At 39.7% G+C, this 17434-nt stretch overlaps 1 protein-coding gene across 1 annotated transcript in view; it reads left to right on the top strand.

The window, feature by feature from the left end:
* PREX1 (phosphatidylinositol-3,4,5-trisphosphate dependent Rac exchange factor 1) overlaps nt 1-17434 on the top strand; it is a 230217-nt gene that overhangs the window by 164232 nt on the left and 48551 nt on the right. Inside the window, exons 15-17 of the mRNA XM_044663811.1 lie at nt 7176-7248; nt 10489-10631; nt 13231-13323. Coding sequence (XP_044519746.1) covers nt 7176-7248; nt 10489-10631; nt 13231-13323 — 309 coding nt within the window. The remainder of the gene's footprint in view (nt 1-7175; nt 7249-10488; nt 10632-13230; nt 13324-17434) is intronic.

Genomic DNA, 17434 nt, shown 5'->3' with positions numbered 1-17434 from the left:
CTTTTAAATGGCACTTCCCCAATTCAAAACAAACAAGAGTCAGGGAAGGCTTCCTGGTAGAAGTGGCAACTTTTGAAACAAGCAGGGAAAAAGAGAAACTTGCTCCAAGCAGTTGAGATGCCGGCAGGGAGATGGAGACAAAAGAGGGTGTATGAGAATTGAAGTTTCTAAAGGAGAATAGTATACAATTTGACAGGTAGGTTGGCGGCAGACTTATTGGAGTAACTTGAGTGTCAGATCAGAAAAGGCCTTCATCATCATACTGATCCCTCTTTGGTGCTTTAGAAATCTCACTTGATCCTTGCAACAGTCTTGGGAATAGGTGCCCATTTTATATTTGAGGAAGCCAAAGCAGACAGGTAAAGTGATTTGTTCAAGACCACGGTGCTAGTTAAATGTCTGAAGCTGGCTTTCTTGACTCCGGGTTTAACACTCCTCTGTACCACCCACCTGCCCTATTTGATAGGCAGTAATCAAACGCTGTAGATTTTTGAGCTTTAAAACAGTTAATATGGAAAACAGAACCAATTGTTATGAATCACTGTTTAACTCCACTGTTAGCCATTTGCCCGTATGAATGTGCCGAAGACAGGAATCTTGAACACATCTGCCAGACACTGTTCAAAGAACATTTTTAAAGCAATTAGTATTTTGTGCTAAGAAAAGGCAGAAACAGGGTTCTTGCCTTCAAGATGCTTGTAATTGAGTGGGAAAAAAACAATTTCATTAACTGTGTACATACAAGATATGCAGAGTAGATGGATGATAATTTTAGACAGGAAGGTGCTAACAGTTGAGGATGCTGGGGAAAGCCTCCTGCAGAGGAATTGGCCTGCGTCTCGGCGGAATCATGGAGCCTGAGAGGTAGAGGTCATGGGGCAAAGCATTCCAGATATGGAAGACAGCTGGTGTAAAGGAATAGTCAGGAGATGGATGCTTTCCCTTCCTCTTTCCCTTCCCTCCCAGGAAGGTCTGGTACCCTTGAATATTCTTACTGATTTCTCTAGAATACTGCAAACTCAGTAATCCGAAGAAGAGGCAATACTTTCCCCTTTTCCATGCCTCTATGTAGCTTTTGTCTTGTGAATGTTTCATTTCTTTATTGAGAAAGGAAGAGCTCTTGGGTTGGACTGCAGCAATTTATCTTCTACATCTGGCAAAATGCAGTATTTATTATTTTTTAATTAAAAAACAATTTCCATCTCAGAATCAATATTATCAAGGCAAAAGAGCAATAAAGGATAGGCAGTGGCGACTAAAAGACTTGCCCAGGGTCACACAGCTAGGAAGTGTCTGAGTTAAGATTTGAACCCAGGATCTCCTGTTTTTAGGCCTGACTCTCAATCCATTGAGCCACCTAAGCTTCCCTAGATTTATTGCTTTCTAAGAGAAATGTTTAAAAGGTGATGAATGTAGCACAAGAGAGGAGGGAATGGGTCCTAAAGACAGGATAAAGTGAAACTTAGTAAATGATTGGCTACCTTGCTGCCCTAGCAATGACTTGGATGAAGGCAGAGATGACATTTTTGCTAGAGAGAAAAGATAGCAGAATCATCAGTTCAGTTCCTGATTCCCATACTAACTATTCCCAAACTACTTTATATTTAGCTACTTTCTCTTTTTTTTTTTTTCATATACTTAGGTATGTATTGTCTTCATTCATACTTTTTGCATTGCTAGTTGTCTAGTTTCTGGTTACCTTGTAGTTATTGGATGAGAGTTATGACTTAGTAGTTCATCTGAAAAACACCTGGGGTTTTTAGGAGACTTAAAGCTAAATATGAGTCAGCAGTATGATAAGATGGCCAAAAAGTCCTGTGGAATCTTCAGCCAAATTGTGATTTTTGTCAATATGCGCATTCTCTCCACTGATGCACTTCTCAACCCCAATGCACATTGTTGGAAAGTTTTCATGACCTGGTTCTCTGATAATTACCTTTTCCCCCCCACATAAGCTTTTCCTTTTTGGCTGGGCTTCCCTAAGTTTGCACTTGGCTTTCAAGGTTACCTCCATGAAGAACTAGTCAAGTCACCCTACTGTAATGGAATACCATGGTTTTATCTAGGATAAATGAAATGATACTACTCTCTTCTGCTCTTGTCATTCCATTCTGTGGTGAGATTTCAAAAATGACAATGACAAATGAGTAGATGCAGAGTAGGGTAGACAGGTTTGTGAGGGATCTTAAGTTAAGGCCATACCATGAGGCTCTGTTGAAGGACTTAGGGATGGTCAGCTATGAGAAGAGAAGAGAGGAGGCATGTTTGGAAGGTATCCTTGATTTTCCCCCATAATATTTGATGGGCAACCCTGGGAAAGATGATAGACTTTGTTTTGCTTAGTTCCAGAAGTTAAAACTAGGAACAATGGCTAGAAGTTGCAAAGAGGTGGATTTTAGGCTTTTAAAGTAAGGAAATTACAAGGGTGGCACAGCAGAGAGGATGGAGTGGTGGGTCTGGACACTCATCGTCCTGAGTTCATTTCTGGCCTCAGAAACATTTTTAGCTGTATAAGCCTGGGCAAATCACTTAACCCTGTTGGCCTTGGTTCTACATCTATAAAATGAACTGGAGTAGGAAGTGACAAACTCCAATATCTTTGCCAAGAAAAGCCCAAATGGCTCACACAGTCAGACATGACAGAAACAACTGAAGAACAGTAAAAAAATTATAAGTCTGGCAATCAGATTTGTCTAAAAGTGTGGCCTACTTTAGGTACATACCTTAGTGAGTCTTCCATTCCTGGAAGACTTCAAGCAGAGCCTGTATTACAGAAAGCATTACTGTATATAAACAGATTCGATTTTATACCTTCTGAGGTCCCTTCCAACTGGGAGATTCTGTGATTTTGTAACATAGGGAGGGAGAGTTTAGCTTAATATTAGACCACATGATCTCTGAGGCCTGTAGTAGTGGTGGGTGTATGGTTCTTTCTGTGGTTCTTTGTTATGCCTGATCTTCCTAGATGTCCCTCCTTGTTAGAAGGAAGGAAAAATTCCCAAAAATCAGGACTAACTAAAAACAGGATGGAGATTCCTTGAAAGGTAGTGAGTTTCCTATCATTGATGGTGTTTTAGAAGAAGCTGGATGGCTTAGTTCTCAGGACTGCTCATCCTCTCTCAGCACAGGTCATGAGACTGGCCTAGAGGACTTTCCTGTTCAGATTTGTAAGATTTTATGATTCTGGGAAATTGAGCCAAAAAAAAAAAATGCTAGATCTTAATTAAGCTGTTACTCCTTGTAGGACACAAGGTACTTTCTGGGACATGAGCCTTTGCCTTCAGTGAGCTCTCATACTAATTGGGAAGATAGGGGGAGGGAGAGAGAAAGAGAAAGAGAAAGAGAGAGAGAGAGAGAGAGAGAGAGAGAGAGAGAGAGAGAGAGAGAGAGAGAGAGAGAGAGAGAGAGAGAGAGAGAGAGAATGTCAGTCAGTGAGTGAGTCTTGGAACCCTGTAAGGGGTCAGGGGGGTTTTCTTTAGGTATAGGCAGGGGAATTTCCTTCTGTTCAGGTGGTTATTTCTGAGTCATTTTTTCACTTTTAGAGACATTTCTGATGTGGGGTGTTGCCCTGAGAGTCCAGTGGCCTATTTTTAGCATACTTTCCCTTTCCTTGCCTGGCCTTCCGGGGGCCCCTTGGCAAAGATTTAAGTTAGAAGCCTTTTCCACTGGCTTCCCAGAGAGCCAGGTGTCCTGCAGATTTCTTGACTTCCTCAGGCTTAGAGCATTTGGCTGTGTGCCTACCTACAGCCCCCCTCATCCCCCTTCTCTCCTTCCCCATGGACCAGGATGACAGCCCTTCATCACTGGTCAGTTGTTTCACAGCTGGACTAGGGGAAGTAGGAGGGAGTGGAGGTGAGTTTGCAAGTCCCTGGATGCTCCAAATAAAGGCTTGCTGGAGTCTCCTGGAAGAAGTTGAAGGCACACACATGGAAGGATGCTGCCTCTAAGGAGAGATTTGTCAAACCCAGGGGTCAGCTGTGGGAACAAGTGTGGCCAAATGTTTATAGAAACCATCTCCCTCTCCAAGAGCAGTTTGTAGTCCCTGACTCTCTTGTCTAATGTTTTGGCTGTGAACACCAGTTGTCGTTTGTAGCCCAGAGAGCATGTCATAGGCCAGAAAAACAGCCTATTCACCAATGTTAACTGGAGTAGGATGGATAGGAGACTTTTTTCCTGACCTTCCCCAGAAGGAAACATCATTTCCTTTTGCAGAACTGTTTAAAGGATTACATCAGGCTGTGTGGTATTACAGAGAATTGTGTCTAGGGATCAGAAAGCCTGGTTTTCATCTAGGCATTGACACTTATTAAACTGTGTGACCTTGGATGAGTCAATTCTCTCCTGGGGTTTTGAATTCCCTTATCTATAAAGTAGGGGAGTGAAGTGATCTCTGACATCCAAGAATGTCTGTATCACTCCTGTGATACTTGTTAGCTGGGCGACCTTGGACAAATCAGTACTCTCCTGCAGATTACATTTCCTTATCTGTAAAATGAGGGAATTGGATGAAGTGAGCACTGAGATCCCTTCCATTCCCAACATCCTTAGTATATCTGTATCACTTGTGTGGTTCTGATTAGCTGGGTGACCTTGGACAAGTCAGTTTTCTCTTTTGCATTAGATTTCCTTATCGTAAAATGAGAGATTTGGACTGCAAAGTGAACTCTGAGATTCCTTCCATTCCTCTCATCCTAAGAATGTCTTTATCACTTGTATGGCCTTGGGGATGTCATTCCTAGCCTGGGGACTTATTCCAAGGTCTTACTTAGACCTCCTCATAGCAGCTTATCCCAGTGTTCCCCTGGGGCTTGTGCTCTTTCACTAAGGAGTTCTTAATTCAGAAATAAAGGCACCTCTGAATCCATGATTAATTCATGTTTGTCTCTGGAGGGAGGAAGGGCTCTTCCCAGCTCAGATCCACTGTAGGAGGTTGAGGAAGTGGGCCTCTCTAACCCACAGTGGGAATTCTCTGGCCTCTGTGGAGCTGAATTCCTGCTTATCATAAAAGAAATAGTAGGTGCTTCTCCTGTCCTACCCACCAGCCACTAGGTTTCTTGGCTAATCCACTTGATTATCTAAGGGGCAAATCCCAAGCTTGTGGCATTTCACCCCTGGTTAAAAATCTTTTTTAATGATAATACTCACAATTCTTGAAATAGTTTTGCTGACAGAAATTTAACCCATTCAATTCAACAAACTTTTTAAGTGCTTCCTTCAAGGGCTTACCATTTTTTTTTTGTTCTTGAGATAGGGTTGTTTTTCTTTTTTTTTATTAGGCACTGTGGTTGGTTCTGGGAGTATTAAGATTTAAAAATGACTGTCCCAGTTTATAAGGCACTTATAATTCCATGGGGAAAATATCTGATGATCAAATGAAACAAAATCTTTGGGGTTTTAAAAAATTCTCTCTTTCTCCTCTTCCATCTAACTGATTGCCAAGCTTTGATGATCAGTCTCCCTGATATGCCTAGCATCTGCTTGGACTATTTCAATGATTCTATGATATATCTTCCCTTCTCTGCCTAATTTCTTTCCTCTAATCTGTTCTTCATATCATTTCCAGAATGCTTTATTAAAAAAAATACATGCTGTATTTATTTACTTGTGAACATCTTGTTCTCCTGTTAAATGTAATCTCCTTAATGGTGTTTGTATTTCTGGTACTTAGCACAATGCTTGATATGGAGCAGGTGCTTAATAGCTATTTTTCCATTAATTGAATGATATAAGCAGTTGTCAGGTGTTGTCAGTTCTCCTTCACATTTATTCCTTTCTCTTCCTCTGCAGGCTTAGTATCCAAAATATACTTATAGCCTCCTAAGTGTACTCATGGTTCCCAGCCTCCTCTTTCTTTAATCTGTCTTCCACATAGCTGTTGAAATCATTTTCACAGATGGCTTCACAATCATCTGCACATATCTGGCCAGGTCACTTCCCTGCTTGAAAACTCGCTGTGACTCCCAGTTTATCATTGGGATAAAACACAAGCTCCTGAGCTTCACATTTAAAGCCTTTAAAGCTTCCACTTAACCACTATCCATGCCTCCCCTTTACCTGGCCTGCATTCCATCCATTAGGATGCTATAGGATACTCTTTCTTTTTCCTAAACCATTTCACTCTTCTGTTCAGAAACCTCTAGTGCAGTGATGGGCAAACTATGGCCCGAGGGCCAGATGTGGCCCCCTGAAATGTTCTATCTGGCTGCAGGACATTATTCCTAATCTGACAAATACAATGAGTAGGATACAATACAATGAAACTTCAAAAGAGTTGCCTTAGAAAGAGACTGACAGATGAACAATTTTGGCCCCCTCTTTAAAAAGTTTGCCCATCACTGCTCTAGTGTCTTTCTATTTCCTCAAGTCTTTCCTTGCCCCTTTGGAATTCAAGGACCTCTATGTTTTAACATCTCCTTGAAATCTCTAGATTTATCTAATTGCTCCCTTTTGCTCCTTCATCACCCAATCATGACTTCTTTCTGCTTCTTGACTTTGCCATTTATTTATTTTCCCCCTCTACGACTTGGTTAATTCTCCTGCCTAGAATGCTCTCCTTTGCCTTTACTACTTGTCAAATTTTTATCAGTCTTTTAGAACCGAACTCAAATGCTGCCACTGTTGTGGAAACTTTTCCAATTCCCTTTTTTTTCAATATCCAGTCCATTCATTTAGATACAAAGCTCTGTGTTAGGAGCTGCGGGGAGTAATGAAGATGAAAAATGAGATAAAAAAGTTCTCTACCCTCAAGGAACTTGCAGTCTCCTAAGACCCCTCAGATTTCACTACACACTTGCTTTTGCACCTTTCTTATGGATTATTTGCAGAGTGACTCTGGATAAGTCTCCTAAGCCTCAATACAAAGTGTCTACTTGAATTGATAGAGGGAGTTTCTTCACCCAAGCGTTCCTTATAATTTTTGAAATCACAGGTCTTGTCCCTATCTCTTCAGTTGTATTATTGGGGATCATAATTCTGTGTCTTCTTTGACTGTTAGCTTTATGTGGGTAGAGATCATATCTTTTCTAAACTTAATTTCTTCCAACCTCCAACCCAGTTCTTTGCATAATGTAAACAATAAATATTTTTGAAAGAATAATGTGTCGAAATCACTATGTAAGTATCACCTGTTTTTATCACCAGTACCATTAGTATTAATGCTGTCTTCTTCTTATCAGGGAGACTGCCAGACAAGGGAGGAAGCTGTGGCACTGGGAGTTGGACTGTGTAACAATGGCTTCATGCACCATGGTAAGTCTCCTGATCTTTTTCCTTCATTGATAGAGTTTCTGGGCTTCAATTTTGTAATGTAAGGGGTTTAATTGGGTAAATATTTTAAAAGGTTAGGTCGCCAGGGAATTGAATAATTATCAATCCCCAAAATGATTTTAGTGATTTATTTACAAAATATAGGAGAGAGTGGAAGTAGAGAGATGAGAAGAGGATAGAGTAAGAGATTGTATTCAAGTCTGGACTTTACTCCGGTAGGGCTCCAAAGGCCCAGCCAGAGCCTAAAAGTCAGTTAACAAGCGTTTTAGCCACAAGGGCTTCTCCCAATCAAGGGAGCCTCCAGGAGGCTAGTACCTCCTAGGAGGTTAAAGAAGTTGGTCTTCTTCACTCACCGCATGTAGTTCTTTTTGAAAATTTAAATATTTTATTTTTTTAGAAAAATTTTCCATGGCTACAAGATTCTTGTTTTTACTTTCTCCTTCACCACCACCCTCATATCCAACACACATTTCCACTGGTTTTAACATCACCACATGTAGTTCTAAGAGAGAGATTTAAGAGTAGTCTCACTAAAGTTTCAGGGTCCCAGGTCCAGCACTCCTTCAGGTCCCAGCAATGAACAAGAAGAGCTCCTTCAGGTCCTGTTCACTAACCAGAAGAGAGCCGTTAGCTCACTGAAGTCTCCTTTTAAAGGGACCTTTTTTTGCGTCACTTCCTGTGCCTTCCTCTTAGTTTGCGTGTCCAATCACAACGGATGCTTTTCTTAGGACTACCCAGGAGGCAGTCAGTAAATTCTGATTTGTCACTCACTCTAGCACAGTGGGTCACAGACCACCCAACTTGTGAGTTAAGTGGAGATGTTTTCACCTTTGATAATTAAATCTAAAGATGGGCAGGGTAGATTTAATCTCATTATCACAGTAACACCCCTCCCCCCCCTTTTTTAATCCCTTATCTTTCATCTTAGAATCAATACTGTGAATTGGTTCTAAGGCAGAAGAGTTATAAGGGCTAGGCAATGGGAGTGAAGTGACTTGCCCACGGTCACACAGCTAGGACGTATCTGAAGCCAAATTGGAACCCAGGTCCTCCCCTCTCTGGGCCTGGCTCTCAATCCACTGAGCCACTCAGAGGCCCCCAATAGGCTTCTTAATAACTAGTTCCCAATAAGAGGCATTCTGTTTCACCTCCTCACCCCTGTCTTTTATTTGTATCACAAATATGTCAGACTATTGTTCCTCGACCCATCATTATGTGAGAAAGGATCAGACTACAGATTAATAAACTGGAAAAGTATCTGACAGTTTTCTGTGTATAGTTCTTCAGTCCATTGTCTGGATCAGTCCAGGCTGTGGGCAAATAGGGTGAATCTAGAGTAGGACAAACAGGACCATGCCATTTGAAGAGTGGGTCAAGGAACTTAAACATGGAAAAGAGATGTAGGACTGGGGAGAGGGGAGAGAGGGTGACCATTTAGCATGTTGTAGAGGGGAATTCTTGCAAATGTGTTATTTAGTTTAGATGACTTCCAAGGTTCCTTATAATGCTGAGATTTTGCAATTATGTGGATTCACCTCTGAATGTTAGAACAGTGAGGTGGATCAGGCCAAGACCCCTCTTTATACTTGATACTAATATAGACATAAAGGATAAAACAAATTCTGGCAAGAGACTTCAGAAGTTTTAGGATATAACAAGTTTATTTTTGCTGACCCCAAACTGCTGAAATAAAATGATTTAAAGTTAAACCTAGAGTCAGAAGATGGGAGTTCCTTCTTGACTTTGCTGTAAACTTAATCTCAGACTATGGGTAAATTACTTGCTGATCCTGGGTCTTTTTGGCTTCATCGGTGAAAAGAGAAGCTAATCTCCAAAGGCCTTTTTGCCTCTAGCATTCCATGTTTTAAGGTTCTAACTATTAATATTTTATATCCTAAGGAGTGGGCCTTTCCAGCCCTTTTTTTCTATGTATTCTCTATGCTGAGACCCTTTCTAATTCTGAGCTTCTCTCTGTTATTTATAGGTATTAAGTATAAATCAGGTTCCCTCTTAGGAAGCACAATGCACCCATGCAAAGATAAAGCATTATTTCTGAATGTGTATGACATGGTCATAGAAGTGGGAAGGAGGCTATTTACAAACATGTGAATCGAGTAGCCAATGCCCACTCTTCCCACGCTCTACCCTGTGTTTTGAGGTTGGGCCTCACCCTTGGGTTTGGGCTTTGGCTTTCTCATTTTAAGTTGTGTTTGTGGCCTTGGGGACAGCCTGTCATGAGATAGTTTCTGGGCTATAGGAAGAGTCATTTTGTGCCTTCTGCTCCCCAGGGATCATCAGGGTACACTCTATGGAACCCACCCCCTCTGAATGTCCTCAGCCCAAAGGCATCCCTGAAATAACTGCCCAGGACAAGCCTATAATTTTTTATGGTTGCCACATACATAGGCAGCTTAGCTCTGATTGGTGAGAGAGTCCAGGCTCTGGGCAGAACTGTCAGGAATCATGGCCTAGATCAAAGTGGGGTCTAGGAATGTTTCCCTTTGGGTGTTGTTCGGACTAAAGGGTATATTTGAGACACACAGGACTTACCTTAGCTGGCCTGGCTTTCTCAGTCTTATCCTGGGTGGTCTTGACCCAAAGACTGAGAGATGGAAGAGATCCCTAGAACAGAAATTTATATTAAGCATTCATCATGTTGAGATCTGGGGATACAAAAAAAGATAGTAGACAATCCCTACCCCCATGGAGCTCTCAGTCTAGTGAGGGGAGAGAAAGAGAACACATTAAAAGAAGCTGAAAATGGGGGTAGTGTTGGGAGGGGAGGCTACTCAGCATACAAAATATAGAATCTTAGACTTGAAAGTATCCTTACAACACATAGAATATAATGTCAGAAAAAAGGAGAGTGGAAATGTCATTCAAACAACTCCCTCCTGCTTTGATTGAATTAGGAAAGGCTCATAGTCTTGTCTCTCTGAAATCTCATTTTCCCTTCTTGAAGGGTAGGTCATTAATCTCTTTGGGCTTTGGGAGACTAACTTATGAGCCTAGTGTAAGGGAGAGCAAGGAGGATTAAGACCATTTTTTCCCCTTTTGGGGGGCCACTACTCATTCTTGGTATGCCAATATCCCATTGTTTAGATAGAAAAGAGTTTGTTTGCAAAGCATGAGAGTTATTGATTTCTGGGCCCCTTCAGGCAAAAAGGCTAAAAGCATACACCTCACTGTATTCTTTCCTTGTGTGTGTTCATATGGGTCTAGTCCTAGAGAAGAGCGAGTTCAAAGATGAGTCCCAGTACTTCCGCTTTCATGCGGATGAGGAGATGGAAGGGACGAGCTCCAAGAATAAGCTCCTTCGAAATGACTTCAAGCTGGTGGAGAACATTCTGGCCAGGAGTCTTCTGGTAAGAGCTCTGGGTTATAGTGTTGTTTCTCACTGGCTGCTGAGTGTGGCCCTTGGCCCCCAAACACCACTCTTAAAATGAATGCTCTTTTCATTTTATTTCAAAATCTACCTAGAAGATTCCCCTAAGTTTTCCATTCACTTTTTAAAAAAAATATTCTTCCGTGAAGCATTTATTGAGCAGCTACATGTATATCCATGTACAATTCTAGATACCCTCATGTAGATGGCACAGTTCTAAGAACCACCACATAGAAAGCAAAAACACTTAGGTGTTGGTATATTTTATGTGTGTGTGTTTATACACACAGTGTGTACTGCATATATGGTTTATGTGTATATAATATATTTTGTAAATATATGATTTGTATATTTAAATTAAATAAATTAGAAATATATAAAATATATACTGCATCTATTTTGTAATATATAGTTATAATCATATGAACACGTTATATATAAAATACACAAAATATATATCTTATATGTGATATGATATATTATTATATACAAACATGGTTCTACATGCCACTGTGTGTGGTCCAGTTCTAGGTATCGCTGTGTATAGGACAAAGTTCTAAGTGAGAGTGTTTGCACATCACAGTTTTACATGCCGCTGTGCCAGAGCATGACTCTGGGTCTGCAGTATTGCCTCCACTCATAGATGTATACTTTGGGGTCTTTGAACCCAAGAATTGATTGAGGAGGATGAGAATAAGAAAATGGAATTTCCCTAGATTTACTAAAGATTGATTAGTGGGGGATATGGAAAGTCATCTCTAGTGCCAAGTACTATGGTATTGCATCCGGATTCTCATCTTCTTGAGTTCAGATGTGGCCTCCTAAGCTATGTGAACCTGCTCAAGTTATTCAGCCTGTTTGTCTCAGTTTCCTCATCTGTAAAATGAGCTGGAAGAGGAATTGGCAAAGCACTCCAGTATCTTTGCCAAGAAAACTCCAAAAATGGGGTTACAAAGAGTAAGACATGACTGAAACTACTGAACAATCACCACCATCACCATCACCATTACCACAATCACTGCTCTGGTACAATCTCTATAGACACCATATCTCTCTAAGATTATTATTGGGTAAAATAGGGTGAAAACAAAAAAAAAACATGGGACAATGGACATTTGAGGGATACATACCAATTATCTGGAAAGTGCCAGGAGAATCACTGTGGGTGGCCATTTCCCAAGTAAGGAGTTGGTGGCCTTGCAGAACTAAAATCCTACCTTCTACTTAATTCTAGTGCCTTGCCATTGATTATTACCTGCTTATCCTATATGTAGCTCATTTGCCCTTAGCTTGTTTCTTAAGCTTCTCAAGGGCAGGGCTGTCTTTTGCTTAGCATACTTCCTAGCACATAGGAGGCACTTAATAAATGGTTGCTAACTGCTTTTTTTTAACTGGGAAGAGGAGGTAGAGAATTCTAGTTGTAAAATGTGTAGAATTCCTTAGGGGTGGAGAGTGAGATGGAATTAACTCCCCAGTCTCAAAGATCCCAAGAAAGGAATAAAGAATAAATGCCATATTTATTAAAATAGCTATGGGTATATACTGTATATGTAGAAAATAATATTTATAGTCCTCAGAATGAGGAAGAATAGCACTTGGGGCTACAGAATTTTTAACAAACACAATAAAAATTTTATATAGTCTTCATTGCAAATATGTGGGTATTTATACACACACACACACACACACACACACAATTCACTCTCTCCCCAGAGACAATATTATGGAAAGCATTGCAGAAGTCAGGACCCTTGTTGGTACTGGCATAGAGTGGGTGCATCTTTCCAGGATGGGGGACTAGATCAGAAATGCTGAGTTTCAGCATTTTCACAAATTAAGTTTCACAATTAATAGTCCAGATTACCTAAAATGTAGAATTGGAGGGATTAGAGAAGGGTATAAATCAGTCTGCATCTTATCCTAGCTGCAAGAGAGAGAGTCTCTGAAGTCTTTTTGATGAAGGGAGTTACAAGTTCAAGAAAAAGTGATGCTACTGTAATAGGTATAGGCTGTAAAAGTTTAAAAGCAGATTTGTGTAAGCATGTTAGGGAAAGCCTTTGCTGGAAGTCATGGACATTCTGAATGGAATGCAAGGGGTAGGGAGGAGAGTGCTGGGCAACAGACAGGCTGCTGAGCTGTGAGGGGTTCAGAGCAGAAGTGCAATCTGCAGTCCCTTTTGACCTGGGATCTTGGAGAGTGGTGAAGGTTGAAAAGGCAGAAGACATCAATCCTGCAAGTCAACTCAGAGTAGAGAAGTGGCCTGCGATCTGGTGGACAGCTTGCAGGCATCCCTCCCTACCTGGTTACTTTGGATCATCGGCTGTGGAGGAGTTGGTTCCTGGTATCCTGATAACATCTCTGGAACAGTTGTGAGACCCAAAATTCAAGCCCTCTTCCTCAGTCAAAATTCACAGACTAAACCTATTACACTACCAAGAAAGGTGGTATAAGATGGTGACTCTGCCCTGGTTCATGGACCTGGGAAAAGAAGCTCCCTGGGTAGTCTTTCCCAGTGTGTTGTGCTGTCAGAGCCAGTGGCAATGATTACCCTCATTCACTCGTCTCCTTTGACTTCCCAGATATTACCTCAAGAGGATGATTATGGCTTTGACATAGAAGAAAAGAACAAGGTGATTGTGGTGAAGTCGGTCCAGCGAGGTTCATTGGCTGAGGTGAGATATTCCAGGGTGGCCTTAGGGAGCAAGGACTGAGCCAAGGAAAACAACTCAGGACATAAGGGGAAGGGGATGGCTGATTCCAGTAATGAAAAAAACACTGTCAGGAGAGCTCAGTCATTGACTCATTAGGGATCCTTTGGTCCCACATTGCAGAATCATGAGATCCTCTGTATGGAGGGGATCTTCAGAGGTATTCTTGTCCAGGTTTGTCATTTAAATAGGAGGAAACTGAACTCCACAAAGGAGTCATAGCATACAAGATTCAAGTATTAAAAAAGAAAATCTACCCACTCCACCACACAGAACAAGTCTGCAGCCCCTTCCATGTGACTACCTGTCATGTATGTGTTGTAGTGTGGAATAATGGAAACTTGGAATCATCTCCATTGACACTTTAGTTTCCATAACTATAGAGACTACAAACCTATAGAGACTATATAAATTTTAGTTATATAGGTGTATATATAACTGTTATATTTCTATTTATTATATTATATTTATAGTTATATATAACTGATAACAGTTTCCATAACTATTGAGACATAATAATCTTTACCATAGAGGAATGTTGTGAGGAAAGTAATTTTTAAACCATAAATAATGAATAGATTTGAATTTGGCTGTGAAGGCAATATGTGGTCTTGGGCCAGTCGCTAAACCTGTGTGGCGTAGAATCACTGAATGTGAATGAGTTGTGCAAGTTTCCCAGAAGACATGTAGCCCAAGCCCTGCTTGTCTTTGCCTTGCCAATGATATCCTTCAGTTCATTCCCTGCATTTTTAAAAATGCATTTTTGGCATCACTAACAATAGCTCTCCTTGTTACTCACAATTCTCTTCTCCCTCCCAAATTTTCTATAATTTGTATATACTATATATACTATTCATCCTTCCCATGGTTGACAGTTTTCAGGTTTTGTTTCCACACACAAAAATTTTTGTATATAGACGTCTTTTTCTTCTTTCTTTTACCTCTTTGGAGGTGTGTGTCTAGTAGTAGTTTTGCTGGGTCAAAGGTTATATAAGGTTTAGTGATATTTAGAGTTTAATTCTAAATTGCTTTCTATGGCAGTGGGCCGCAGAAATGACTGGACCAATTAATTCGCAACTTACTGATTTGGGACATTTTTCATAGAGTGGTTTTTCTAGTTTTTTCTTTTGACAGTTTGATCATTTATACAAAAGGCAAAATTTGCTTAAAATATTTCTCCCAATTTTCTCCCTTCTAATTTTTAAAACATTTATTAATATTCATTTTTAACATGGTTACATGATTCATGCTCCTACTTTCCCCTTCACCCCCCGCACTCCCCCCACACATGCCAACGCCCATTTCCACTGGTTTTATCATGTGTCATTGATCAAGACCTATTTCCAAATTGTTGATAGTTGCATTGGTGTGGTAGTTTCGAGTCTACATCTCCAATCATGTCTGCATCAACTCATGTGTTCAAGCAGTTGTTTTTCTTATATGTTTCCTCTCCTGCAGTCCTTCCTCTGAATTTGGGTAGCATCTTTACCATAAATCCCTCAGAACTGTCTTGTGTCATTACATTGCTGCTGGTACAGAAGTCCATTACATTCGATTTTACCATAATATATCAGTCTCTGTGTACATTGTTCTTCTGGTTCTTCTCCTTTCGCTTTGCATCAATTCCTGGAGGTCTCTCCAGTTCACCTGGAACTTCTCCAGTTTGTTATTCCTTTGAACGCAATAGTATTCCATCACCAACAGATACCACAATTTGTTCAGCCATTCCCCAATTGAAGGACATACCCTCCTTTTCCAGTTTTTTGCCACCACAAAAAGTGCAGCTATATTTTCGTACAAGTCTGTTTATCTATGATCTCTTTGGGGTACAAACCCAGCAATGGTATGGATGGATCAAAGGGCAGGCATTCTTTTATAGCCCCTTGAGCATGATTCCAAATTGCCAGCCAGAATGGCTGGATCAGTTCACAACTCCACCAGCAATGCATTAATGTCTCAATTTTGCCACATCCCCTCCAGCATTCATTACTCTCCCCTTCTTTCATTTTAGCCAACCTGCTAGGTGTGAGGTGATACCTCAGAGTTTTTTTGATTTGCATTTCTCTAATTATTAGAGATTTAGAACACTTTCTCATGTGCTTATTGATATTTTTGATTTCTTTACCTGAAAATTGCCTATTCATGTCTCTTGCCCATTTATCAATTGGGGAATGGCTTGATTTTTTATACAATTGATTTAACTCCTTTTATATTTGAATAATTAGACCCCTGTCAGAGTTTTTCGTTATAAAGATTTTTTCCCAATTTGTTGTTTCCCTTCTGATTTTGACTACATTGTTTTTGTTTGTACAAAAGCTTTTTAGTTTAATATAATCAAAACCATTTAATTTACATTTTGTAATTTTCTCTAACTCTTGCTTGGTTTTAAAATCTTTCCTTTCCCAGAGATCTGACAGGTATACTATTTTGTGTTCACTTAACTTATTTATAGTTTCCCTCTTTATATTCAAGTCATTCACACATTCTGAATTTCTCTTGGTGTAGGGTGTGAGATGTTGATCTAAACCTAATCTCTCCCATATTGTTTTCCAAATTTCCCAGCAGTTTTTGTCAAATAGTGGATTCCTGTCCCAAAAGTTGGGCTCTTTGGGTTTATCATACACTGTCTTGCTGATGTCATTTGCCCCAAGTCTATTCCACTGATCCTCCCTTCTGTCTCTTAGCCAGTACCATATTGTTTTGATGACTGCTGCTTTATAGTATAGTTTAATATCTGGTACTGCTAGGCCCTCTTCCTTCACATTTTTTTTTTCATTTTTTCCCTTGATATACTTGATCTTTTGTTATTCCAAATGAAATTTGTTATAGTTTTTTCTAATTCAGTAAAGAAGTTTTTTGGTAGTTTGATAGGTATGGTGCTAAATAGGTATATTAATTTGGGTAGAATGGTCATTTTTATTATGTTAGTTCGTCCTACTCATGAGCAATCAATAGCTTTCCAATTGTTTAGATCCAGTTTTATTTGTCTGGAAAGTGTTTTGTAGTTGCTTTCATATAATTGTTGTGTTTGTTTTGGTAGATAGATTCCCAAGTATTTTATATTGTCTAGGGTGATTTTAAATGGTGTTTCTCTTTCTACCTCTTGCTGCTCTAATGTGTTGGAAATGTATAGAAATGCTGATGATTTATGTGCATTTATTTTGTATCCTGCAACTTCACTAAAGTTGTTGATTATTTCTACAAGCTTCTTAGTTGATTCTCTAGGATTTTTTAAGTAGACCATTATATCATCTGCAAAGAGTGATAGCTTAGTCTCCTCATTGCTTATTTTGATACCTTCAATTTCTTTTTCTTCTCTTATTGCTACTGCTAGTGTTTCTAGTACTATGTTGAATAATAGAGGTGATAATGGGCATCCTTGTTTTACTCCTGATCTTATTGGGAAGGCTTCTAATTTATCCCCATTGCATATGATGCTTGTTGATGGTTTTAGGTATATACTGTTTATTATTTTTAGGAAAGGTCCTTCTATTCCTATACTTTTTCAGTGTTTTCAATAGGAATGGATGCTGTATTTTGACAAAGGCTTTTTCAGCATCTATTGAGATAATCATGTGATTTTTGTTTGTTAGACTGTTGATATGGTCAATTATGTGGATGGTTTTCCTAATGTTGAACCATCCTTGCATTCCTGGTATAAATCCCACCTGATCATGGTGGATGATCTTCTTAATTACTTGCTGGAATCTCTTTGCTAGTATTCTATTTAAGATTTTTGCATCTATGTTCATTAGGGAGATTGGTCTGTAGTTTTCTTTCTCTGTTTTTGATCTCCCTGGCTTTGGAATCAGTACCATAATTGTGTCGTAAAAGGAATTTGGTAGGACTCCTTCTTTGCTTATCATATCAAATAATTTGTATAGTATTGGGATTAGTTGCTCTTTGAATGTCTGATAGAATTCACTTGTGAATCCATCAGGCCCTGGCGATTTTTTCTTAGGGAGTTCTTTGATGGCTTGTTCAATTTCTTTTTCTGATATGGAATTATTTAGGTATTCTATTTCTTCTGCTGTTAATCTAGGCAATTTATATTTTTGTAAATATTCATCCATAT

This window comes from Gracilinanus agilis, chromosome 2 (genome assembly GCF_016433145.1).
Source record: "Gracilinanus agilis isolate LMUSP501 chromosome 2, AgileGrace, whole genome shotgun sequence".
NCBI lineage: Eukaryota > Metazoa > Chordata > Mammalia > Didelphimorphia > Didelphidae > Gracilinanus > Gracilinanus agilis.
The sequence above is the reverse complement of the archived record's forward strand: the minus strand, read 5'-3'. Positions and strand labels throughout refer to the sequence as shown.